Source organism: Rhinolophus ferrumequinum, chromosome 13 (genome assembly GCF_004115265.2).
Source record: "Rhinolophus ferrumequinum isolate MPI-CBG mRhiFer1 chromosome 13, mRhiFer1_v1.p, whole genome shotgun sequence".
NCBI classification, from domain to species: Eukaryota; Metazoa; Chordata; class Mammalia; order Chiroptera; family Rhinolophidae; genus Rhinolophus; species Rhinolophus ferrumequinum.
In genome coordinates, this window is record NC_046296.1 from 52,644,704 (window position 1) to 52,672,203 (window position 27,500).

Genomic DNA, 27,500 nt, shown 5'->3' on the forward strand with positions numbered 1-27,500 from the left:
GATTTGTGCCTTACAACCCATGAACTGCTGGCTTCGGGCAGAGAGGCCTGGAGAAGGCTGAGGCCACGTGGGAAGAGGGAGTCTGTTCGACAGAAGCAGTCAGTTCCTAGAATGCTGCGTGAAGCAGTACCTCCCTCCAAGCCCCTAAGGACCACCACAGAACTGATATCACAAAAGATAAATCTTCCTTGTGTTAGCCACAGAGGTCGGGATTGCTCGTTACAGCTGTTAGACTTTCCTGACTAATACAACCTCTATTTCAAATAAGAGGGGGCGGGTAAGGGAGGCGGGACATGTGGCCATGAAATGGCACCAGGGATCCTTGCAGTGAGGGCGCGGTGTTCTCCATCTCGATTGTGTCAGGTCAGTGTCCTGGTTGATGGCATTGGGCTACAGTAGTTCAAGATGTCACCACTGGAGAAAACTGTATCGTCCCTTACACTTACATGTGAATATACAATGATCTCAAAATGAAGTTTTTAAAAACCGTGAAACACTGTATGGTAAATATGGAGAAGTATTAACAAAACTATGGAAGGCAGTCTCTCCCTGTTTTTGAAAACAGAAAAGTAATGTGGCATTAGGTACAGAGGACAGTCCTTAGGCCCAGACGTGTGACCCTTTACCCTTGATTTCCTCACCTTAAAAACAAGGACAATCCCTGCACTTCCAACTTTGTGGGAGTTTAGGAGATTCAAATTAAATGAGATGATAAATGGGAAAGTACTTTGAAATCCTGGAAAGTCTTATACTGGATATTGAAGAGGCATTTTTCGTAACAACTTGGGAATGACAGAAGCATAATATAAATCCCACCTAAATTTATAAGAGCCAGAAAGTTGCAGGTTCTGAGCCTTTGCGTCAACTCAGTAACTAAGGCTGAGGGGAGGTTAGAAATTACACATCCGTGGTAACAAGACATCAAAAATACAAGTTCCAGGTACTGATAGGGTATATAATATGCCACTGTTCATGTAAGAAAGAAGACAATTAAGACTATATACTTGTATTAAATTTAGTCATGTAAAGAAAGTGCTAGGCTGAATTTAAAAAACAAATAAAAACAACAAGAGGAACAGGGTGGATTGAGCACAGCTGTGGGTGAGACTTTTTATAGTGTATATATATTTTTTAATTAGATGAATATATTGCCTATTCAAACAAAATAAAAAAAATTATTAAAGGAACCTTCTTAGGGAGGGTCCCTATAGAAATATATACTTTGTATATGTGTGGGAGGGAAAGTTACTTTGTTTTTCTCAAAGCCTGAGTTCCAGGAGTACGCAGTTAGCTGAGTGCTATCACCAAGGTGTGTGTGCATGCACGTGTGTGCACACACGCAGGAAGAACAAGCCTGCACATGCCAGAGAATTTTGGCCAGGCCCTACCTCCTTCCTGTTTCCCCAAAATTGGAAATACCCAGGAGTCATGGAGGGGAATCGCTATAACCGCTACCCCTGCTTTTCAATTTTCTGTCCTTTAGCTTACTTTAAGAACATCAATTGATTTAATTATATCGTTACTTTACATGGGGAAACTGAAGCTGACCTAAGTCACTTGACAGGACAAAATGAGATCAGAACTAGAAGCTGAGGTCTTCGCTCCCACTCTGTACTGTAACCACTAGTTGATGCTCTTAGGGTACCAAAGTTAACTCTGGGTCGTTTCAAAGGACTTTCTAGTTGTTAAAAGAAATCAAATTTGAAAAGCTGAAATCAAGAAGCCGTCCTGATTGTGTTGGTTTTCTGTAGTCCCCATGATTTCTGGAATAGTGGAAACAATGCACAACGTTGGAGTAAACTGTCTTTGAACATCAGAGTGTACAGTCTCTTTCTGTTTACTGTCTGTGGAGTCCACTGAGCCTGCAGTCTTGGGCTGCTCGCCTCCCAGAAGAATGGGTTTTTTGAAGTCTTGTGTGCTCTCGGTTTGAGGCCAGCTGCACATGTTTTCATCTTCTCCTGAATACAGTGTTCGAGCACTGTTCCCTCAAAATGCATCCTACCTTCTCATTGACTGACTGTGGTGGTACAGTTTGAACTAAGGGTTTTGGCCCACTCCATTCTTTTAACATAAAACAAAAGCTGTGCCATTTGGAGATGCTTTGCTGAGACCACAATTCATTTCTGAGGTCTCAATCAAACAAGAGCTCAAGGATAAACTTTGCAAATTCTTTTAATTCGTCTGACACAGGAGACAGTTTACAATACATATGAAGTTTTTAAGCTACAGCCATATGAAAAATAAGAAATATTACCATAGCAGAGAGATTAAAAAAAAGACAACTTTCATTGGCAAAAGCCTCAGGGAATCTGAGTATATTAAACTGTGAGTTCCTTTGGAAAAGGAACATGTCCTATTCAGCACTGTATCTTCAGTATTCACTATGGTGCCTGGCACAAAGAATATGCTTAAATGTTCATGGAGCTAAATTTAGCTGTCACCTGGGAGTACATAAATAGGCAAACCCCATCCCTACAAATGTTTAGGCCTAGAAAACTAAATAAGACTCCATATCTACCCTGAGAGACTAACTGAAAAAATGCATGGAACTCAATTTGTATCTTTATTGGGAAACGGAGTGGAGACAACGGGTTAGGTCAGAGATTGCTGGGTGGCTGGCATTTAAAATGTGAATGTAATCGCTAGTTCCCTGTCCTCAGTCACACGGAGAGAGTCGTTTTCACAATCATCCTTACTAGGCTCACCTGTATGCAAAGTTTGCTGCTCAATGGCTGGTACTATGGTTTCCCTGGAGACAGGGAATCCTTAATCCACCTTTTCTACACAGGGGACAGTTCAAAAGACTCACAGTACAAAGACACAGATTCACAGTTGGAAGCATCAGAAGTAACACTGGAGAACCCTGTAGGACCTCAGTTGCAGAAAGGAACTAGGAAGGAGGATTCTGCCCATCATGTATACTGGGGTTGGGATTCTCTTGACCACATACATATCTAGGGTCTTCTAATTGTCATCGAAGAGGCAATACAGTGTTGGATTGTGCTCTCCAACCTCTTTCAAATCACGGTATGTACTCAAAAAAATGGTTTAATTTTATGACACACTGGGAAAAATGTGTGAGGCTGGCGGAAGTCGCTGACCATGGGGTCCAGTGCCCCCCAGGGACTGAAGCAATCAGTAGCCTATCTGTAGACTATCCCCCCAGTGGTACCCCCCAGTACATGGATGGGAAACTGTAGTGAACTGTTGAGAATAAGAGTTCTGGAATCAAACGGTCTTAGTTCAAATGCTGTTTCTTCAACTACTACTAGCTATGGGACTTCTGGCAAGTTATCGTTAAGTGTTCCAGCTTCCTCTACTGCAAAGTGGGGGGATAAATAGCCAGCTGATAGCACTGTTGCGAGAATTATAGGAAATTACGAATGCAAAGTACTTAGCACATAGTGAGCACTCAGTAAATGACATTATTTATATAAAACAAAGGCAAGATGATGATGATGATGATGAAGACCTATCACCAGAGGTCACTTGTTATCATCTCAGTAACCTCTGAAGATGGAGTAGAGAAAAAATACCAGGTTGCCTGAGACTAAAGAAAGGTTGCCAATAAAATGAAGGACTACTAATAATTGTTTTTCAATTTGTTCATTTTTCAAGTTGTGGTAAAATATACATAACATATAACCATTTTAAGGGTACAGTTCGGTGACATTAAATATACTCACTTTGTTGTGCAAACATCACCACCATCCATCTCCTTTTCTCTGCATCCCCAACTGAAACTTTGTACTTATGAAGTAACACCTCCCCATTCCCTGTCTCCCCAGCTCCTGGTGACTTCTATTCTATTGCCTCTATGAATTTGACTACTCCAGGCACATCACATAAGTGGAATCATATAGTCTTTGTCCTTTTATGAGATGAATTGGGTTTTGCTATTCCCTTCGCCCTGACCTGCCTGAAGACAAGGGTTTAAATTTAGCCAAGGGTCATTCTCAGTCCAGAAGTCACTCCGAAAAGCCTCTTTCAGTACATCCTAGGCCAGGCCATCTCATGAATTTGAACCACCTCTATGAGAGGAAAAGTTATCAACAAAGTTTCAAGTTCCAAACCAGATCCCATCCATTGGGAAGTATAACTGAATCTTTTTGTTAAGGGCTCAGTCAGGCCAAATAGTTCTGAATCACCCAAACTGGGGATGACCAGGGATTTCGAGGTTGGAACGAACTCCTGGGTAAGCTGGTGAGAGCCTCCACCACACATCAGTTCTACGTGAATGTTCACTCATTCATTCTTCACCTGGATATTCAGTGGCTCATAAAAGTCAACACATCCCAAGCTGGGCTCAACATATCCACATTTCCCTGCTTCAAGTGATGGCATCGACAGCTACCTAGATGCCTGAGGAAGAAACCTGTGAGTGATCCTAAATTCTTCTTGGTCCTTCACCTTCTTGGGATCAATCACTAAGTTCTGCCAGTTTTACTACCAGAATATTTCTCGAAACATTTTCTTCCCCTCCATCCCTACGGCTGTTCTAGTTCAGGTCTAATCATCTTTTGCCTATCTTTTAGGTTTCCTGCTTCCCATTCCAAAATGTCTTCTACATAACACCAAATAGCCTCTTTTTGAAAAAGCAAGGATATGCCATTTGTGTGCTGAGCACACTTCAACTAACTCCCTGTATCCTCAGGATGAAGTCCACATTTGTCAGCCTAGTATATAGTGCTCTCTGAGTTCGGGGCTCCGACTGCCTCTTTAGCTCCATCTCTCGTCCCAGGATCCACTAGATATTTGAGAAATCCTAAACCACTTACTGTTCCTCACAAACACGCTAGTGCTTCCCTCAGGGCCTTTGTTTATGCTCGGCTCTCTGCCTGAAACACTCTTACAGCCCTCCTGTCCTACTGAGCTCATTTTTTTAAAAATTTTCAATCCATAATTTCTTAATTAAATTACGGGGAAGGAAAATGAGTGGCGATATCCATTATTTGGGTCCATGTCTCTTCTAAAGAAAGATTTTTCAAGATTCATGAGTCCTGACTAGTTTGGATATTGATTTGAACAAACCAACTGTAAAAAAAACCAAACATTTTTGAGACAAACAGGGAAATTTGAACAAATATTGGGTGTTAGATGATCAATTGAAGAAATAGATGTAATAATGTTATTTTGAATACATCTTTTTTTAAAAAAAAAATCCTTATTTGTTAGAGATACACACTGAAGTATTTAGAGGTAAAATCATATTTCACATTTGCTTAAAAATATTCCAGAAAAATTTTTTTAAAAATTAAAAAGAAGGGCGGGCTCAATGAAACAAGGTAGATAAAACTGCAATATGGATGATGGGCCTGGGGATTCATTATATTTTTCTACGTTTGTTTGAAATTTTTATAATAAAAAGAGATTTTTTTAAAAAAAGATTCGTAGGCCATCAGGATAGATCCAGCCCACACAGATGTTTGGATTGTACTTTTTTTTTTTTTTTTAAATCAAAACCATGTGAAGGAGATGCAGTTTACCACAGTTCCGACCTACCACTGCCTCTTGTCTGAGAACCTGGGCTTCTCCTATGGACGCCTACATCGCCTATTGGGCTCAGGTAGTATTTGCCTTTGTAGGTTTGCACGCACTTTGCATAATGAACCATTAAAATTGACTACATTCGCTATGTCTAAACAGGTTAAATACAGTTTCTGATAATGAGTAGCTGGTTAATTCTTTGATTAAAGCCACTCAGGTTTGCTCTTTCTATAGCCACAGAGTGAAACCCTACTCGCGCCAGTATATTTGTGCCACTTGGTAGGGGATTAGAGCTGGACAACCTGTCACCATCGCTGAGTGACACCAGCTTCGTGCCTCACCACCTTCACATCAGTAACGTCTTTGGTGAGACGTCCACTCACGTTCCTGAGAGATGAGACAGTGAACGCATAGCTCCAAGCGCACGGCTGGACCATGACCCGCTACGTTTGCTCCTGGGGCTTACGGGTTCTCTGGGAAGCTCCCAAGACTTTCAACAGGGATCACACGCCCTGGGGGATACTGCCCAACACAATCTGAGGCGGCACAGGAGTGCAGGTGAGCACGTGGGCTCTGGAATCAGCTCCGGGACTGAAATCCTCACTCTCACAGTGAATATACTCACTCTCTGAGCCACAGTCTTGTTGTTTGTTAAATGGGGGCACTCTAGGAATTACCCTAAGAAGGATGTTTGGAGGATTAAAGAACACAAATATATATGCAAAGTACTGAGAAGAGTGTCTGGAGCATGGTATACACTCAGTACCTGTTAGCTGTTATTATTCTATTATCTTCAACAACAGCCGAAGTTTTACACCAAAATAATGCCTATGTTTCACCAATGTCAATAATATCTCAAAATTAATTCTAAGAAAAGGTTATACTGAACTAGATCAATATTATAAAGTTACTTTCTTTCATTGAATTAGATGCCTTCTTGGGTTACAATTTATTAATTTCAAAGCAGCTGCATAAGCTTTTAAGTTAAAATCACTGAGTTTTCATGGCCTTTCTTTGATCAGATAAACTCATTTAGCAATTACTTTAACCCAGTAATTACAGCTGAAAAGAATCATACAGATAGTATGGGGTGGGGGGATTCATCAGACGGTAATGTGCATCTGATCTACAATCTCCTTCCTTACAAGACGTCCTGGAAGGTCATTAAAAAGGTGCCACGTAAATCCAAGGTGTCAGAATGAAGACAGTATTCCCAAGGAAGATTAATGAAATAAATTCTCAAATCAGTGTCAGAAATGACCAAAAAAGACTTTCTGGACGTAGACTGTAAAGGCAAACCCGAGTCTCAATGGGAACCCCAACAGCGACAGTAGCTGCTGAAGGGCCGGAGCCATGTGAGCTATAAACTGTGAGAAGGGTGTGACTGCGTGTGTGTGTGTGTGTGTGTGTGTGTGTGTGTGATCAAAGGATGAACACCACATCCAAGGAAGTCCAGGATAAAAATTAACCAAGATGTTTAAAGTAGCTAAAGGACTCAATAGTTCTCATAACCAAAGCAAAAAGGCATTTAGAATGTAGATTTTACATTTTTCCATATTCTTTTATCATTTTGAACAACACAGAGAACTGATTGGTTTTTCACTTTTTGTTCATAATCAATTTTAGTTCCTGCTGCTTTTATTACTACTAGAAATAACAAAATTAAACTATAGATGTTTGTATATGCCTGACCTGAGGTAAACATATTAATTCTAAAATAGTATTACACTTTTTATAGACTTGGTTTGAAATGAATTATAACATATAACATTACGGTTCCTAATTTTAATGACTTTACCAATTCTGACTTCTGCTTCAAATCTATTGATATAAAAATGTGATTTGTATCCCCAAAGTAAGAAAGTTTTGAGAAATGTCACAGTTTTAGTTTAACTGAATTACTTCGTAGCCACCTCGTTTGTTGCTGCTAAATATCTTACGGATCATTGTTACTGTGGCAAGGAGATGCATTGACACCACTGTGCTCAGGGACCCAGTGGCAGCTACTGTGACAGCTTTGCCTTCGAGGATAAATGGCAGTGCTACATGGAGGCCAACAAGGTCCGTGGTTATACTAGTCATCATATAGCCTGACAAAACTCAGAGCTTAGAAGACGCACTTGCAGCAACAAACAGAAAGAAGCCTCTGAGTTTTTCTTAAAATTTCAAAAGCTGTCCCGATTTCTAACTTAATTGGTCTTGATTACAGGCCTATGAGGAAAGAATTATTTAAATGACTAGCAGAATTAGTCTGCAGTTGTCAATTTCCTCTAGCCTAGAAAAATAAAGTCTTACCAGAAACTGAGCTCTCATGAAAAATAACTGTTTTCTGGACTTAATGTAAGCTTAAAACGAATGAACGAAAAGATAAAGACAAAGACTAAAAGAAGACTATTAAGAAATCTGTGTGAATTTTAATTATTTAAAATGAAGAAAAAAATCAGAGTAAGAAACTCATCATCCACTAGACCAAATCAACCTTGCCATACATATCCCTCTGCATCCAGTATAACACCTATGAAATGGAGGAACAGAGCAACCAAAGACCTGTAAAGACACACTGGAAATAATGGACAAAGCAAAACACAAAGAATATTTTTCTTTTATTCTTTTAATTTATTTTGAAAATATAAGATTGTTTGTAGCAATAATAGCAAATGCATTATAACATATGTAGAAGTAACATATATGACAATAATAACACAAAGAAGGGAAAAGAAAAGGAGAAAAGTTGTTATATTTTACCAGAATTAAGTGACTATTAATCTGAAGAAGATTGTGTTAAAGATGCACATTGCAATTTCTAGAACAAACCACTAAGATAATAACAAAAAAAATGAGTTAAAAATATCAACAGAGGAATTAAAATAGTACATTAAAAACATTTGTCTGACACAAAAGGCAGTAAAAGAGGAACAAAAAAGGAATGAGACAAACAGAAAACAAATATCAAAATGGCAGACCCAAATCCAACTATACCAATAATTACATTAAATGTCAATGGATTAAACTATCTCATAAAACAGGAGATTATTACAATGGCTATAAAAGCAAAAACCAATCATATGCTGTCTACAAGAGACACACTTTTCAAAGACCAAAAAAATCCCCCAAAACTCCAAAACAAACAAACAATAAAAACCCTCCAAAAACAAAAATGAAAAAACCCCACCAAAAACAACAACAACAAAGTCTGAAAGCAGCAGAATGGAAAATGATATACCAAACAAACATAAGAGAACTGTGATGGGTACATTAACACCATATGAAATAGACTTTAAGAGAAGTAGTATTACTGGAGACAAAGAGGGACATTCCATAATGATAAGAAGGTCAATACATCAGGAAGATGTAACAATTATAAATGTATATGTACCTGACAACAAAACCAACAGAACTGAAAGGAGACAGGCTCCTCCTGCATAGCTGCAGGCTAGCAGTGCTACATTCCTCCACCAAAGGCCCTCCCTAGCTCCTGCCAGGAAGCCCTCTCCTACAGCCACAGCTATAGCTCTTTCCAGCTTCTGGTAACCAAGATCTCCTGTTGCCCACGCAGGCCTAGAGAAAGAAGGTAATGATTCCCTGCTGCTAACCATCCCTTTTGGTTTTCTTTAAACCTGTCCACGCCTTAGAACACAGTCCTTCCACTGAATTGTCCCTAGTTACCTGTGTGATGTCATTTGTTTCCTGATAGGACCTTAACCTAGATAAAATCCAAACTCCTTGCCTTGATTCGAAAGAGATTAGTAGCTGCTTATTAAATAGTCATTCTCTCTTTCTCACTCAAAGAAGTTCGATTTTTAGTTGGGCGTTTACTGCCCTGGCTAAAGAACTACACTTCCCACTCTGCCATAGCTCACATATGCTGAGGCCATGTGATCTAAGTTCTGGAACAATGAGATGTAATTGTAAACGATGCATGAGAAGGAAATGAAAAGGTTTGTACCCATCTTTTCTCTACTCTGTTACTTAGTTGGTGAAAGGGATGGCTGGAGCTCCAACAGTTTTCTTGGATTGTGAGCAAGAAAGCCACACTGAAGGAATAGCGAAGTAAAAAGCTTGAAGGAACCTCGGTCCTATGCGACCTATGGATCTATCATTCCAGCCCTGAACTACTTACCTATACACGAGTGAGAAATAAACTTCTATCTTGCTTTAAACCATTGTTTTTCACGCGTTCATACTACTGAATCCTAACTGATACACATGGCCTGCAAGGCCCCAACTTTCTTTCTAACCTTATTTTATATGAGTCTCTCCTTGCTCACTGGTACTCCAGCCACTCTGGCCCATGCAAAGCTCTTTGCTGCCTTTAGCTGCTCTTTACAGAGCTGACTTCTTTCCCTGGAATCGCCTCCCTGGACTCTCTAAATAGCTGCTCATTAAGGTCTCAGCTGAAACGTCACCTCTTACGAGCAGTATTCCCTGACCATTCTAACAATAACTCCCCTCCTTAGTCTCTTTCATAGCCTTCTGCTTTGTCCATTATGGTATTTGTCACTTGAAGTCTGTGTATTTGTTAGTTTACTTCTTTATTGTCTGTCTCTCTCTTTAGACTCCATTAGGGAGGGTCTGTCTCTCATGTATCATACTCGTAATAAAGTTCTCTCTGTCATGTATCACTTTGTGTCTTGCATATATAATAGTAGGCAAGCTCACAAAATATTTGTTTTAAAAAATGCATACCACTGTACTTCACCTTTATCTGATCTCTTTTCTCATCAACTAGACCAGGGGTTGGCAAGCCTTTTTTGTAAAGGGTCAAAGAATAAGTATTTTAGGCTTTACCATCTCTGTTGCGTATTCTTCATAACCTTTTAAAAACATAAAAACCACCTTAGCTCGAGGGCCATACTGACAGTGGGATTTGGCCCACGGGCTATAGTTTTCCAGACCTTGTGCCACTCTAAGTGTCTTAAGGTCAAGCCTGAGTTATTTTCTTATATCCCCTGGGACCTAGCACATAGTACTGAGCACATAGTAGGTTCTCAGTAAACTCAGAGCTCTGTTAAATTAATTGGGGCAGAGAAGAGAAAAAAATGAAATGGAACAACCAAATAGGTTAGATTCAGTCTAATAGGTATTTTCCTGGGGAAACGTGGCCTGTGGTCCAGGTTGGATGACTCAAAGGGGCATTTACCAAGAATTTACAGGTAACGGGAAGACCGCTTCTCATACAGTCACACACTCTCACTAGCCTTGGAAGTCACAGATCTCAATACCTTCCCCTTCTAAGCAGCGACCGGCTACCTTAGGCAGCTGCCTCCTCTTATATAGTGCATCTGACAGGGACCCATGAAAAGAACCCATGTTTTACCCAGTGGTTGCTTTTGTTCTGGTTTCTGTGCTTTGCTATTTGGTTGTTTCGTCACCTAGCATTCTGAAAAGCTGCTGGTTTACAGAAAATATCTACCTCCAGAGGTAAAAACAACCTGGCAAACACAGAATTACTACATAGCCACTACAAATAATTCTTAGATGATGGCCAGAAAACCCCCTGAAAGCAGTTTCTGGATGGCGGCAAGTCCCCGATCCTGTGGAGGTTCCAAGTCTCACGATACTCTGACAATGGGTAAAGAAAGATGAAAAAGCTGCATAGCCACAATCATGGCCACAGTCCCCACTCCTGGAGCCACCACGATGCCAGGAAGGCGCAGTGTCTCCTGAGAGATCCCAGAACATGTACAACGTTTCCCCCCAAGGCATTCTTGCTTCTGCACACTCTGACAGTCTGAGGTCAGAGCCATCTGCCTCGAGAGAGAGAAGGAGGGCCTCTTTCCTCTGGCACCCAGCACGCTCAGAATTATTGCCAGCCCTGCCCCGTCCTGACAGCCCCCTTTCTGGGCCTGGGCAGAACAGGGAGGGTGGGGAGCAGGGAGGTAATATCGTCGGGTCCTGCCAGGTCTCTGGAGTAGTGGAGCCAGCCACAGAAGACTGGCTCCATCTCTAGGCACTTCCTTCTTCCTTTTGCACGTTCTTGAGATCTCAGAATAATCCACTGTAATGTATCATTAAGTCTCTGCCACTCCATATTCACATCCCAATCTTCATGGGAAAAAAAGGGAACACGTAGTCCCTTGGGTATTGTAACCAAGCAAGCAGATGCTTCCAAAGGAAAGTAAGTGTCAGATGCTTAACTGCATAACTGAATGAAATACATGATCTAACCAAGCTTCACTCTCATGTAGCTAGTCCTGAATTTAGATTTAGGAAAGGTAGAAATAATTTATTTAAAGACAGGCTGTGAGTTAATGACGAAGCAGGAAACAGCATTAAAGTCCCCTGATCCACAGATGAGGTCTTATCTGCCAGAAGGGCCCAACGTGGGCAGTGATGCTAAGAGACAAGAAGTGAACGGCCTGGGAGGAAAGGAATCACAGCCTGAGGAAACACTTTGGTAAAAGTAACCTAAATGAATCCCCAGGTCCCCAGTGCTGTTCTAAGGAGTGCCTTGGAGTTCTGTTTCTGAAGAAGGTAATCAATACTAAGTGAAAATATGACTTTGGGACTCAAGTTTGCATGTGTGACTTGGAAAAGCAAAGACAGGAAAGTGGAGAAGGAGCTGTAAGAAACACTGGACACATGGTACCATGGAGAGAATATTCCATGGGGAACAGATCTTCCAAAGGAACAAGAATTGTTATAACACTGGTGGCCCTGATAAGAGAGCTGGCAGGAGCCGAGAGGTGAATGTTCTTTCTCCCATCTTGCTAGCTACCACTGAGCTGCGTGTAAAAAACACAGAATGAGTAATGCGTAGAATAGGCATTTTCCCCCTTATATCTGATAAAATATGATATCAAGTTTTTTGAAAGTAGAACCACAGCTAGGGACCAAAGTAAGTTTCAGGAAAGAGTTGCCATTTCATGCCATTTTGGGATAAAGAAACTAGTTGAAGCCTTCATCTAATTTAATGTTCGCAACTGTCTTTCTGTGTGTCCTTTCCTCTGTGTCGCTCTCCCACAGCCACTCTGGGTGGCCTATGACTGTTGCCACCAGCATTCAAGGCAGGGTGCAGACGCCTCTTGCTGAGCTGGACTGAGGGAATCATAGCAGACTAGTCACCCAGGCAACTGTCCAGGGTCATGAAGGACAAACCAAGACACAATGAGAGCCTGGGGTCAAGTTAACAGGCTGGACACAGAATCACTGGGATCAGATGGTGGGGTGAAGTAGGACGGCAAATAGAAAGTGAGAGCTCACAAGGGAATTCTGACTCAGAATAGAAAACCAAAGCAGTTGCACATACAGTCAGAATCAAAAGTGGTGGCTGGAAGTACCTGTAGGGCCACAGAGGATGGTGAGCAAAGAGGAGCTTGCCACAAGGCCTTGACCTTCCACCTGGGCCTGTATTGTAGCTTAAGCTTCATATGCCAGTGTCTCCACACAGTTTAACAAGCACACCCCCAGTGTACATGTGAGGAAACTAAAGTAGAGGGAAGCTTGTCCTAGTGATTTGAACAAGGTCATGTGATTAGTTGGAGGCACACCCAAGATTAAAATCGTTACCTCTCCAACTCCCTGTTTATCTGTGCACATTATTAATACAAAGCAATATGCTTATATTTTTCAGATGCATTTGAAAAGATGGTCCTAATGTATACTAGCTATAGAGTCAGAGCTCAGTACAAAGCACTGTGTGACAAGCGGCTATCCTTGGGAAACACCTCAAAGGCAGGGCGAAACAATTCCGTACAAGTAGAGCCAACTCTCAGTTATCTCTATGTGGATTATGGTAGTTTTAATCAGAGGTTTTCTTCCCTCTGTCACTATGGATATTTTTGGGTTTCTTCGCCATCTGTTGGTATGAAATCAGGTAAGACAAACTAACAACTATTTTAGCCTAAGCAAATCACAGCCAAGAAGGTCAATCTGCTGGGGAAGAAAAATCTCAAGTCAGTATCTACACTGTGATGGCTTGGCTAAATAGGCCACAGCTTTGCTTCCCGGAATGGTTTATTAAGGTCTAGGGTAGTTCTAGCTACCGAATAAGTCAACGCAAACCCACTGCTTTTCTGTAACTCAACCTGGGAGAGCTGGAACTCTTTGCCTTTATCTTGAAGACTGGGCATTTTGCATACCAAATTACTAAAGAATAAAGGTCTTGGTTAACTTGCAACTTGAACCAGGCACCATGGGTCACTGGTTCTTAAATAACAAAGAAATAAACAAACGAGACTCTACATTATTAATCAAGAGAAAGCCAGACCAAAGTTTACTAACTGACTGATTCATGTAACACAACATTTAAATACATGTACTTTGTGGCATAAAACTGAAAAGGGACGCTGGGAATACATTAAAACATTATCACACCTTAAGATATGTATTACCAAAGTTGTAGACTTTTCCCTTAATAAGGATGATAACCAAATGATCAAAGCAAGTGTGTTTTGAGTAATCCTGGCAGTTCTGAGACCTGATACTCAAAAGATAATTTCAAACAGACATCTGTCTAGGGTAGGGCTTCTTAAATTCAGCACTGTTGACATTGTGCGTGCTATGATTGTTGTTGCTGTTGGGAGGGCTGTCCTGCTCGTTGTAAGATGTCTAGCAACACCCCTGACCTCTGTCCACGAAACGCCAATTGCAACAACAACCTTCCCTGCTCCCCCAGACCCCAAATCATGACAATCATGTCTCCAGACATTGCCAAACATCCCCTGAGGGGAAAATTACACCTGGTTGAGAAGCACTGGTCTAGAGATGCTTGCTCTTTAAAACCCTGCAGTAGATATACTGACATGAAAGAAACAAAGTCAGGACGCCAAGGTTCTTGTACTCCTTGTTACATGTAGTTTAGCACATTTTCAAATGTACGCTGACATACTAATAGCAAAAGTATACTCACTGTGTACAAGAAAACAAAAATCTTTCCACATCAGCAGCAGAGTGAGTTTTGTAAAGCCTTCGGCATCATATTCCACGACACCTCTAAGTAATACAAACACACACACACAAACAAAAAACTCATAAAAATAAGGTAGAAAAGAGATGGAACCAAGTAAAGAATATATTCACAAAGATAGGGTTATTGAATCCAAGATGTGTTTAAGGTGAGCGAGTGTTACCACAGGAAGGAAGTGGATTTGGAATGACAGCATCTAGGCTGAAGTTACAGCTTTGCCATTTACCATCTCCTACGACCTCAGGCAAATCACTTAACCTTTGGAGCCTCAGTTTCCTCATCTGTAAAACAGATGCAATAACATTTCAAACCTCATTACAGGGCTGTGTGAAACAAACAAGATAAACCGTGAAATGCTATGCGAATGCCAGTTACTAGTTATGAGTAAAAAGGCAAATTAAGAGCTTGGGTCAGCAATGATACTGCTGTGTGAAGAGTGATGGCTGCGTCTCACCTTCACACAGGCCGGCACTCCACAGTCACGAGCAATAACAGTGGCACAAAGTTTAGGATGGTAGATTATTTTCTCCCAAAGTAATTGGAATCCTTTCACTTGTGCACCCCTGTCCTCCTCACTGGATGTGAGACAAAATGAAACGTCAGCTGTGTGGACGCTGGGTTTGGATGGGAGAGGCACACCTCACGTGTCCAGTGAGAACAGCCCCTGACGGCTGAAGGACCTGGGCAGGATTCTGCCAGGTTCCCCTCCCCATCCCCTCAAGAGCTGAGTGCTTGGGGAACGTCACCGTAATGTGACAACACTGACTGCAGGACACTGAGGACAGGATTAATGTTGTCTCTCCCCCATACAAGACCTTTGCCATCCCTACAGGTGCCTTCTCTCTGGTCGAGTCAGGCCAGTCAGACTGTTAATACTGATGGCTGCCCAGTTTAAATAGAGAGAACAGCTGCACCCACTGTAAAGGTACAGGAACGAAGACACTGAAGGTTAAGTGATTTGCTCCAAGACTATCTATCATTCAGATTTTCTGACTTAAGTCAAAAAGTGTATTCACCAGTTTATATTTCTTTCCATGAATTTATAATTAACTCAGTATGTTACAATACTGGTATCTGAACTTTTTAGATTCTGCATCCCATAAGCAAAAACAAGCGCAGAATCCTTTTCATCATGCATATGGTCCCATAATATAGTAGTATTTGTATATAATTTAATCGTTGTATATAAGTACTACTATATTACTATATTACATGCACAATAAAACATACATAAAAATGTACATTAAAAAGAACTGATATTTTTCAAACAAATGTAAATGCAATTTTCACATTTATTTTGTACATCAATGGAGTGAGGGGGGCACCCCACCAGGGTGTTTGCATCCTACTTTGGAGGTCACTACACTGGCTTCTTCATTTTCAATTACACTAAAGATACTCTTAGTCAAAAATCAGAGGACATTTATTAACCACTGTTTGTATCGCAAGTATTTTCTCAAAATGTTCTTAAGTAAAGCTGAAAAAAAATCTTAAGTATTCAACACTTGTGAGACATACTCATATTGTTTAGCTATTGACAGTTCTATTTCAGAGGCATGAAAAATTCCACTATGGATAATGAGAAAATTTCCTCAAATTGTTTTGAGGAGTCAGAAATTTTGCTTATAATGATGCCAGTTTGTAAAATTATATCCCACGGAATGGCCAATCTTATTTGTTATTTCATCTTCTCTTTCCCATTCCGACTTTCCTTTTGTCCCAATTTCTTCGTTTACTTTTTAAAAATTTTAATTTTGTGCTACTGTATCTATCTTCAGGTATTCATAAGCCTTCTCAAAAACAAGGTGGGATACAACCAGACAACTAAAACCCTTAGTGCTTAGTCCCAACTGGGTAGAATGGTCCACCCTTAAAGCAGCCTTTGAGGAAAACGCATTGCTTTTCCCACTGAGCTCCGCCTGAATAGAAGCGTGGTGAGGCCGGTGCCATGATGTAAGGAAACGGAGCTACAGAGCAGCACAGCCACTGGCAGCCGAAGGAGAGGGCACGGAGACGCCACCCTACCACTGCAGTGCCATGCTACCTTTTCCCTCGAGCTGCCTTCTTCCAGCTCCTAATCCCAGCGGGCAGTCATCGCTTTCGGGTCTAATGCTAGGTTTCCTTCCCAAATCTGTGTGGCACCGTCGGGAGTGGGGGTCCTGTCAGGAGACCTGAGTCCTGAGAACCTGGGGTCCCACCCTGGCTCTTCCTGCTTTTAGGAGTGTGACTTCTGTCAGGTTACTGAACTTCTCCAAGTTTCAGGGCTTCCTTCAGTAAAATGTGTCACCAATGCCTGCCTGGTTGACCTCATGATGACTGTGAGCTGAGGGAGGTAACAGTGCTGGGCATACTGCTGCTCCAGGGAGACAGGGATTTTATTGTTTGCTAAAGAATGCTAAAAAAAATGGCTTCCTGGGAGCTTTAGTGTAAGCAACATACTAGAAGGATCAAAATGGCATGGAAAAGGTACCATACCTAAGAACTAGGTGCTATTTTCTTAATCAAGCCTTCCCATTAGGGTCAGCAGGAAGTGAGGGCATTGCTGGCAGACGGTTTAAGCAGGGAACTTACGTGCCAAAGTGACTGAGGAAAGCAGCAATATACTCTCTTCTTTTGTGATATCCTTGAATCACATACTGCACCTGGAATAGGAACCCAAAGCTGAGAAGCGGAGTAGGAAATTTTTAATGCCTTATTACGAAAAATTTCAAAGATTCAGAGTACAAAGAATAGTAAAATGAACACCCCTATTCCCGCCACCAACATTCAACAACTGACTATTTTGTCTAGTTGCTTCATCTCACCATCTACCTACCTATCACTCCCTCAATCAATCTTACTGAAACATTTCAAAGGAAAGGAAATTAGAGACATCGTGATGGTTTATCCTAAATACATCAGCATGCATCTCCAAAAACCAGGACGTTTTCCCACACAACCACAGTATCATTATCATACCCAACAAACTTAGCAATCATTCTCTGAACTCATCCAGTCCCCTGCCTTTTTCAAAATTTCCCAGTTGTCCCCGAAACAGTTTTTTTTAAAAAGCAGGATATAATCAGGGATCAGGCAATTTAATCTAGAAAGTCTTAATCTAGAATAATAGTACCTCCTGGGGTGTGTGTCTGTGTGTCTATGTGTGTGCCTGAGCATGTACACCTGACATTGACTTTTCAAACAGAGCGGGCTACTTATCTTGTACAATGTTCTACAGTCTAGATGCTCTGATTGTTTCTTTCCTTTTTCCACTACCCTCTGTATTTCCTATGAATTGGAAGTCAGAGCTAAAGCTGTGATTAGATTCAGGTTAAATATTTTTGGCAAGAAAACTTCATATGTGATACTGGGTTTGACCATCAGTTATGGTGATGGCAGCCAGACCACTCCACTGGAAATAGATGGTTCCCCTTTGCATAGTGGAAAATCCGCGGGTCTCCCTCTCGAAGTGTTTGAAGATCTAGTTCCCCACCCACCTTTCACCTGATGGTTTTAGCATCTGTTGGAGATCTTTGTCTGAATTATTTCATTAGGGCCTAAAAAACGGTGATTTTTGAATGATATCATTCCTTCTGCATTTATCAGCTGGAATTCTCCGTAAAAAAGACCTTCCTCTTATCAAATAGGGCTATTTTGGTTATCCAGAACCACAACTCCTATCGGAAAGGCAGGACAAGGCTTAATTCTTTCTTTTTAAATTCCTAATATTCAGAATAGGGAGTGTTGCAATAGGAGAGTTTATTTTGCCTTTTTATATTTCCTTGTTATCACCAAATGACAGTTTCTATAAAAAGTTGTGAACTCAGTAAGCTAGGCATCTGAAAGTCAATCATTTACCCATCAGCTTCTAACACAAAAATACATTTCTCATGATGTCCTTATACTGGCTGCAAGAAACGGTGGAAGAAAGAGACCCCCAAAATTGTTTATACTGGCTATAGCCACAATGAGTTTCCATGGCTAACAAAAACTCGAGATAAAGTACTTGAAATAACTTTGACACAATTGGTACTGATAGTCACATTGCACCCTTTAAAAGTAAAACAATTCTATTTCTATAATAGGGTTTATGTCAATTTATAAAAACAGTGCTTATTTTGCAGGCTTAATGCAGGATCAGAAATGTTATTTTGGGAAAAGAAAAGCAGATGATAAGTTTGCTTAAGTGGCTTTGTTTAAAAAGGGGATGAAAACAGTTCTGTGTACTTGATTTTAAAAACAGAAAACCATTTTAACAGAAACCCACAACAAAACTGGCTATAAAGATAGATTCCAATGTAATTATGGAAATTCATTTGACGAGATTGTTTCTAAAAGCAGCCATACTGTCCGCGTTTGCAGCATGCAGAAGAACATCAATTTTAAAAGACAAGTGAAATTAATGAAAGGGAACCAGATAAGAAAAATGAACTGATTCTTATATTTCTGGGAAAATAGTATTAATAATTTTTTGGAGGACAATGTATGACTAGAAATTAATCTCAATTGGAGAGCTTTAAAAAGGCTTTTCTTCTTGGTTCTGGAAAACCAAATTTGCATTTTTTTCTATAATACTGGAGCACAGATTTGAAGGCAGTGCAAAGTCCCACAATGTAAATACGAATTCTGTCCTCTGATCAGTTTGGTAGGAGGGCGGAGGCTGGGGGAGTTTAGTCCAATGAGAAGCAACCACTCCACGAAGTTAAATACCCTGGAATCTCTGCCAAGCCCACAGATTGCAGAGTTGCCAGATTTTAGTTTCTCTGACATTTAAAACAAAATACTGAAGCCTTTGAAATATTATTGTACTTTTAAGATATTTCTATGTAGAGATGAGCTATCTTTTGAATTAAAGAGACAGACAAAAGATTTATTTTCTAAGCCAATGTGAACAAGTCAAGGAGCAAAGAAAACAGCACTCTGGGAATGAAGCAAACTGAGTCAGTCCACGTGGGAGAAAAAAGAAAGTCAGTGTTGCTTGTGGATTAATATCTCCAGTCTTTTAGCTGAACACACTGGCTGGACATACTGTTTAGAAATATCTGACAATCATTAATGCAAACTCAGCGAGCTCCTTGCCAGTGTAATGGCTCATTAATGCAGCTGAGGGGAAGCTTCAGATAGGCTGATGTGCCTGGCTATAGGACCAGCTGACCTGGAAACCCTGCCTCTAGGAGCAGGGCTCTGGCAAACTGCTCCTAGACATGACACAGAGAATCAAGAACTATTAAAAAGTGAGGTACCGAAAAGCAGCCAGAGATGAAGGCAGCTCTATCGAATTACCCTAATGTTACTACTAGACACACACACACACACACACACACACACACACACACACACGATAATTGGAAAACGAAGTTCAAAAATTTTAAGCCATAAGAAGGTGTAAGATTTAGCAAGTAATTAGGGCATAAAGGAAAGTCAAGAAGGAGGAGATACAAACTTAAAAGATGAAGATAAGACTGGAACAGGAAGTCAGAATCCTTAGAAAACGAAGAAGGAGGTCAAAGAAATAGGGAGAGATGCCTGACCACTGCACTGTACACCTGAAGCCGAAGCTGAGTAATACTGTATGTCAACTATAATTTAATATATATATAGTCATGGGATATGGAGTACAGCATAGGGAATAGTCAATGGAATTGTAGCAGCTATATACGATGTCAGAGGGGTAGTAGATTGGGGGAGGGAGGTTATCACTTTGCGAGGGGTGAAATGTCTATTACATTGTTTTGTACACCTGAAATTCATAGAAAAGAGAAAGGGAAAAAGTAACATAATTTGCTTATAAACTTAAAAAAAATAAAAGGAAAGACATAGGGAGAGAAACTAATGAACTGTAATCAAAGTAGGAAAGGCCGACGTTAAATGGAGGTTGAAATGAAGAAGACGGGATGAAGAGGATGGTGCCTGCTTGTCGATGCTGGTTAGGTGCTACACGGGAGGAAAGAGCCCCACAAAGCGGGGGGCGGGGCCTGGCTTTTACCTTGTTGGTGAGCAGGTGGCATACTTGAGGAACATAGTCAATGAGACAGCCTCCTCCTGGAAAAGCCGGGATATGAAGAGCTGAGGAGCCGCCCAGTGCACTGAAAGGACAAGAGAACAAGGGACACTTCTCTTAGGGCTCAAGCAATTTAAGACGACGCCCCCCCCAAACAGACTTGGCTTCTCTTATCCAAGTCTGCCCACCCACTGCCCGAATCAATGACGGTGGGAATACGGGCTTCACTTGATGATGACATTTCCGTATTTCAATCCATTTTGTTAAGTCAGCATGTTCACGTCACACATGACTAACACTTAATGATTAATAACAGCGAAGGATCCTATTGCACAACGGTATAAATTAGCAAATTTTGATTGGCCTGTATCAATGTCTTACCACCATAAATGGGTTGTACCTGTTACTAAAACATAAGACTTTTATATTGTTCTTTATGTACAATTCAATGCTCGGCCAACGTAAGACATTCAGTAAACACCTTGGCGGAATTAAACTGAACTGATGTAACATTATAACGCTGTACTGAACGCTACTTCTTTGTCGCGTCGGTTGCCTCCTTGGGCTTTACTTTCCTTATTTTCAGTGGGAGGCAGGTGGTCTAGGGCGGGGCTTGCAAACTCCGGGGTCTGCCCAGCCCAGGCAGGTGATGTCAATGAGTGGAGAGAACTGGAAATTTTATACACAGTGGGAAGGGCTCTCCACTCACCTCCAGCCGATCTCAGACATGTAAGAATGCAAGCCTGGTCTTACCAGATCCTAATTTTTCAGGTGAAGCCAGAAATTCAGATTACTTAATCTCTCAATATTTAAATGGTGGCAAGTAATTAGACACTTTCTGAAATACTGTGCTACTTGGTCCCATGTCTATGGGCCAATATGGATAGGAAGTCTGCAAGTAGTCCATGTAAATGTTGATATTCAACTTATTTAAACAAAGTACAGTAAAAAATCATTGATCTAAGAACTAACATACAATGTTCATCCAGTAAGTTTCCAGAACTTTCACGAAGACTCCCTTTCTTAGTTTAAATTACCCAGCATCTGATTATTAACAGAAATTGTGCAGAACCTTACAGTATTTATTTTGTATATCATCCTTAATCTTGATTTCACCTTCTTTCCTACTCGCACTTTCCTTTGGGCCTCATTTGCTTATTGAATTTTATTTTAATGAACTATATATTTCTGGAAGCCTCTCTGTAATATGATGGGATGTAAAAAGACCCCTAAAATCCCTTAATGCCGTATCCCTTAATGCTTCATTATCCAAGTTCCCACAGTCACAAGACTATAAAGGAAGCAAATGTTTCACAGTAACAGTATAGAAAACTATTAGAATACAACTAATTAGAAAACTAATAGAAAACAGTATAGAATAGTTTAGGAAAACTATTCCTAAATAGTTTAGAGCAGATGGACTCAGTCCAGTTTGTGATACAGGAAACAATACATATAACTGCTGCAAGGACTCCAGACCCAGCCTGTCTCCCTACTGACTACAGATTTCTGAAATTAACTTTTCTGGTAAAAAATGAATATTATCTTTCTTTATTTATTGGAATGAAAAATCCCAACAAACAAAATCTCAGGTGATGTGAGGTAGCCAATATGGAATGAAAATATTCACCACTGACTTTTTCTACTCAGATGAAAAAGCACTTTTTCTACTCTATGTAAAAAGCACAACTCTGACAACTGAGAAAATTATAAGACAGCATTTGACTAAGTATGACATTAATGAATCATCTACAGTCTGCAACTGCTCAGACTCAGCGAGAACATCATTTCTGTTTGCTAATCTCAGAGCAGACGCTGGATCAGATTTACCCTAAACTCTGAAGAAGGCTAGGAAAATTCCTATGACTTCTCGTGAACTGGAGGAAGGCTTTTCATCCCCTTTTTTGTATGAAAAAGTACACAGAAGGCACACATCTAACCAGAGGTTCTAATGGTACCATCAGGATGTCAAACTGATTAAGAAAATTCTGTAACATAAAAAAATCCAATATTTCTATCTTGTTGTTACTGGTGAAATATCTGTACAACACAGACAATACCGAGATCCAGGCTTCTCGTAGCTTATTGAGAGCAACAATCCTTAGCATAATAAAAATCCAAAAAATAAAATAATCTGGACAGTTCCCTGGAATTGACTGTAATGGCTCTGACCTGAATAAAATATTATAGGATAAGTTCTTAATCGTTCATTAAACTGAATACAAGGAATGAAAATAGTCTGTGGGTAATCCTGTAATCTCAATCTCTCTCTCTCAGCTTCTGAAATACAGCCATTAAACAAAAATTACCTATAATGACAGAGAGAAGCGGGGGTGTGGGGAAATTCAAATTCCAGCTGCTCCGCTGCCAGGCCCATCTCCACCTCTACTCCGCTTCTGTGATGATCAAAAACTAACACTTGTTGCTAGGGGCTTTTTCATTATCTAATTTAATCTCACAATTCAATGAGGGGTGAATTATCGCTATAATTTTACAGGTGAAGAAATCAAGGCTCATCGAGCAGAAGAAATGTCCTTGGGTTCACCCAGCCAGAAAAATGGGAAAGCCAAGATCTGAACTCAGGTCTGCTTGTCACCAGTGTCCGTGCTGTTACCGCTGAATTACGTGCTTCCCTGAGAGCAGGGGAATTTTAATCTTGGAAGGGCTACAGGGATGGAAAGAAACAGTCAGTCTGGCTACCAGTGAGCTGGGTTGGGGTTCCAAGGAGACGACAGGGCTTCTAGAAGCACTCAGACCACCAGTGCAGCAGGCGCCGTGACAGGCCGCTCGTCTCCCTTCACAATCTTCCACACAGCAGCAGCGAGAGCATTCCTCTCGGTTGTTTCTTTCTTTTAATTCCCCAGATCAATTGTATTAACACAACTTAAGAAAAATTTACATTTTTCTTAAAAATCCCACAAGCAGGACATCAACAAATGCAGATGAATTCAAGAAATATAAAACCTAAACAATCAAAAGTAAAATCAGCTTTATTCTGCTACTCCCACCCAAGCCTGTGTTTTTCTGGGCGTTTATGCTGCTTTAGACTATAGAATTCCTTCTTTAACCCCTATACAACCAAATATTCCTTCAGGGTAGGCTTTCTTTTATTTATGCACCATATAGTCCTTTATACACTGTTTGCAAAACAGTAGATGCCTAGCCACTGCGCTGTACTCTTCTCAGTTTTGTTCATCCCTCAGGACTCTCCCACCCCAACCATCAAACAACTGGACTCCCTGGATCTTGGACGTGAGGCGCCAACCCTCTGTCATGTCTAATTGTGAGTGACTTAGTGGGCTGTGCAGGGTAAACCTCAACGTGTGAAGCATTTCAGATACTACGAAGGATCGTTTTAAATGAGAATTGATTTTTAAAGGACTCTTATTGCAGCCTTCACTTAACTCAGTAGTTTCTTAGCTTGTGAAGGTACTGAAGTTGACTTCCAGCGTCACACACTGATAAGTGCTGCTGACTCATGTATAAATACCCTCTTGGTGGGTAAATATTTAACAGCTTGCTGCTACAGCCTGAATGCTGCCCTGATCATGCTGAATAAACAAAGTTAAGAGCCATGAAATAAAAGAGCTATTATGCTTTTAAAGGGCGCAAGATGGAGGTAAGGCCTTGTGTTTCTAATTATTTAATATTCATGAATCAAAAAATATGGGGCTGAGCATGTACAACAGAAAACTCACCCTGTGCAGAGATTCCAGGACTCACTCAGCTAGCCCCGGGAATGCAGGGCTGGCGGGACAGAGGCAGGACCTGGCTGACCCACCAAGCGGCTGCGTTGGGGCTGGGGAGGGGGAGGAGGAGATGAAAGGGACTACTTGCTGTTCATTCTTCTGATCCCTAGGGCGGTGCAGTGAGAAAGCAGGGGTAAAAGGTAAGGAAAACTAAACTGGTGTGGCAGAGGGCTCAGGCTGAACTTGGGAGGAGAGAGAGAGGTAAAAAGGGCTGTCTTGAGAAAGCACTTTCGATTTCTTTTATGGACTAAAATGAAACAGGAAATTAGCTGATGATTCTTAGACCTGAAACTGTAGATATAAATTAGAAAGATATGGCCGGAGTTTGAGAAGCCTTTCCAACAATGGAGTTAAACAGCTCAAAAGGTTACCAGAAAAGCATGTTCAGGTCTGTCTCGTAGGCTCTAAAAGTCAAATGGAAGAACTGCCTATGTTTAATGTATTAATACTACTGTTTTCTGTGCAAATACAGTTCACACAACTCTTTGTGAACATTGCTCTGTCTGCAAATATTCAGTGTCTCTAATATTGAAGACTTGCCTTGGCTACCGCACTATAACAGAAAGAAAGTATTCTTGAGCATTTTGACGTGAAAAAAATGCAGGGAGTCAGCCTGTCTGAAAGCGTGACCTGGGACAATGGTGTTATGATTTGGACCCATTAAGGAACAGCAACTCCCTCTTCCCTCTTTGGGGTTCTACCTTACTGGACAAATAAAATGAGCGAAGCATCATTTGGTACTGGAGAAAATCAGAAAGGCCAGTGATTCCCAATTATAGTTCATACTTCTGCCAAGTTTGCTCTTTGGTTCTATTCCACTTTCTCATCAGGGCAGTAGGGATAACACTATTCTCAAAAAGATCTATTTCTCTCAACGATTAAAGGGTTAGAGTAACAACTGGAGTTACACTAATATTAAAATGGCACCAAGCACTCCAAGAGAGATTTTATTCTATTAGGTTGGTGCAAAAGTAATTGTGGTTTAAAAGGTTAAAAATAATTGCAAAAAACCGCAATTCACTTGCAGCAACCTAATACAATGCCTCTTGTTTCAGTGTTCTATGTTCAAGGATTATGTCGAGGGGCTGCCAGAGACGCTTGGACCAGACTTAATGGCCAGCTTGGCCTTTGAATCAGGTTCTGGGGGAGAGGAAGTTGACCTGGTTGCCTCCTCCACAGTATGATTCAGGGGAGTGTTGGAGGTTAAAGCATGGAAATGGGGCACTTCCAGGCTGATAGGTAGACACAAGCTGTCACTAGCTCTCACACTAAGAGATACCCTACGGAAGGTTAGCCTTCAATTCAATTCAGCAAACACTAACTCTCTGCCTAATTCTGTTCAAGGTCTTGAGTTTTCCATTCTGAATATGTGACTAAGGCACCATTTCAAGGTAGAGGAATGCCAGGGACCTCAAGAATCTGGGACACTTTATAATGCCAGAGTATGTTTCCTGGTGGCCAGCCAGGAGAGGCATTACAATGAAACAAAAGTCACTGTTATTTATTGAGTATCCACTTTTGTCAGGCACTCTACTAGGCATTTATTATATCTAAACCTCACAACCACCCTGCCAAGGAGACTTAATTGGCCCAATTTACAGATGAAAAAACTGAGGTTCAAAGAGTCTAAGTATCTTATCCAAGATTACCCAGCCAATAAGTTGCAAAGATGGGCTTTAATCCCGGTCTTTCTGGTTCCAAAGCCTCTGTCCTTTTCCATTAGAAATTCTTTCATAGAAAGATGGTGTGACGTTTTAAAAACTCTAATCTGCCTGTAAACTGAAACTGTGCTACAAGTGGCTGAAATTATCCTCAAAAAAGCTTTTATCTATAAAATTCATCATCTTATCATCTCACTTTTTCTTAAGACGTCAGAGATTTTTTAAAAAGTCACACATAGGTTCTAAAAACCCAGAAGTATATAAATACTACATTAAGGAGAGACTTTTTTAAAAAACTGGATATTCTTTCTCCTAGTAAAGCATTTTCTAGAGCTATTGTTAGCCTTCATCTCATCTTATAGATTCCACTTTGAGCCATCTCAAGAGTCTCTGATCTCTCAGTTAAACAAAATCAGGGTATAATTCAAAATGGAAAAAAAATCTCAATGAATATAACAGAAGAAAATAAAAGATCAGAATGATAGGCTTAAGTTTACAAGTAAGAGAAAACTTGGGGAGTCAAACTGGATGAAAGGTTCACTGAAGCAACAACGTAGGCTTGCTCATATTACATGTGTGACTGATCTAATATTTCCACTAAACATACTTCACAGCATAAACCAGGTCTTTATTTAGTGTGGTCTACTACCAGGCCTGCTTTACAGTAGCGTACTGTATTCCACTTCTTGTTTCCCATTTTTAGAGAGACATATAAATATGGAAATATTCTAAGACAACGATAATATGGTTAAACACTCGGAAAATGTTCCTCTGGAGCAAAGTCTAAAGAAGTTGAAATTGCTAAGTTAAATTACTTAGAAGGTTAAGGAATTATTCAGTACAGTAATTTTAAAATGTGAATGCATACTGTATTGGTAATTTAAATCAGCTGTTCTTTGCTTAGGCACAGTACACATGAAGACAGTTTAAAAGGCAATAGGAGGCATTTAGCTGGTGAAAAGAATTCTCCACAGAAAGAGTAGTGAATAACAATAGCTCTCATACAGTGAGGCACTATACTAGGTGCTTTTCCTACTACATATTAGCATCTCTTTTGCACACCAGCCTATGAGAGGGATTATCCTATCTGACAAATGAGAAGGCTGGGACTTGGAGAAACTACACAACCTCTCTAAAGTCACATAGGTGGTAAATGGCAGAGAGGCATCTAAATCCAGGTCTCTCTGACCGAAATCTACCCCACTCTCAGGTCTTTGGTTATTATCACTTTTGTGACTTCTGAATCCTTATTTGCAGACCAGACGTGTCAGTTTCATCAGGCTCTTTCTGGCTTAGGTGTTTCAGATGGATACCTGGGCTGACGACAGAGCCCCTGAGGCTGTTTCCAGGAACATTTATTAAACTTACTTAGGTAACTGAACTAAAGTGATTAGGGCCTTTCTGATTCCAGGCAAATGAATCCCTGGAAACCTGGAAGAACTGTGAGGGCCAGAGGACCTGGTGGATAACTTACAGTAGATAGGAAGAGGATGGAATGCAAGGGCACTTTACATTGAAAGAAATACAAATGATGGAAATGTTGTAATTGAAAACAGTACGTCTAATGACATGAACACTAAGTTTCAATTAAAAAATGTGTTTAAGTTTGTTAACATCTCAAAAAAGCCTTTAAGGGACAGTAACCTTAACAGATGTCCACCATCAGGATTTGTTAGCATGTAAAAAGCATTTAAAGTAAGCCCCAAAGACAAGGG

The 27,500-nt window shown here is 40.6% G+C and overlaps 1 protein-coding gene across 1 annotated transcript in view; it reads right to left on the minus strand.

The window, feature by feature from the left end:
* Window positions 1–27,500, minus strand: part of BABAM2 (BRISC and BRCA1 A complex member 2) — a 364,621-nt gene that overhangs the window by 55,759 nt on the left and 281,362 nt on the right. The window contains exons 8-10 of the mRNA XM_033125481.1: window positions 20,361–20,460; window positions 16,967–17,037; window positions 14,339–14,421 (exon numbers count right to left, since the gene is read on the minus strand). Of these exons, the coding sequence (XP_032981372.1) occupies window positions 14,339–14,421; window positions 16,967–17,037; window positions 20,361–20,460 (254 nt within the window). The remainder of the gene's footprint in view (window positions 1–14,338; window positions 14,422–16,966; window positions 17,038–20,360; window positions 20,461–27,500) is intronic.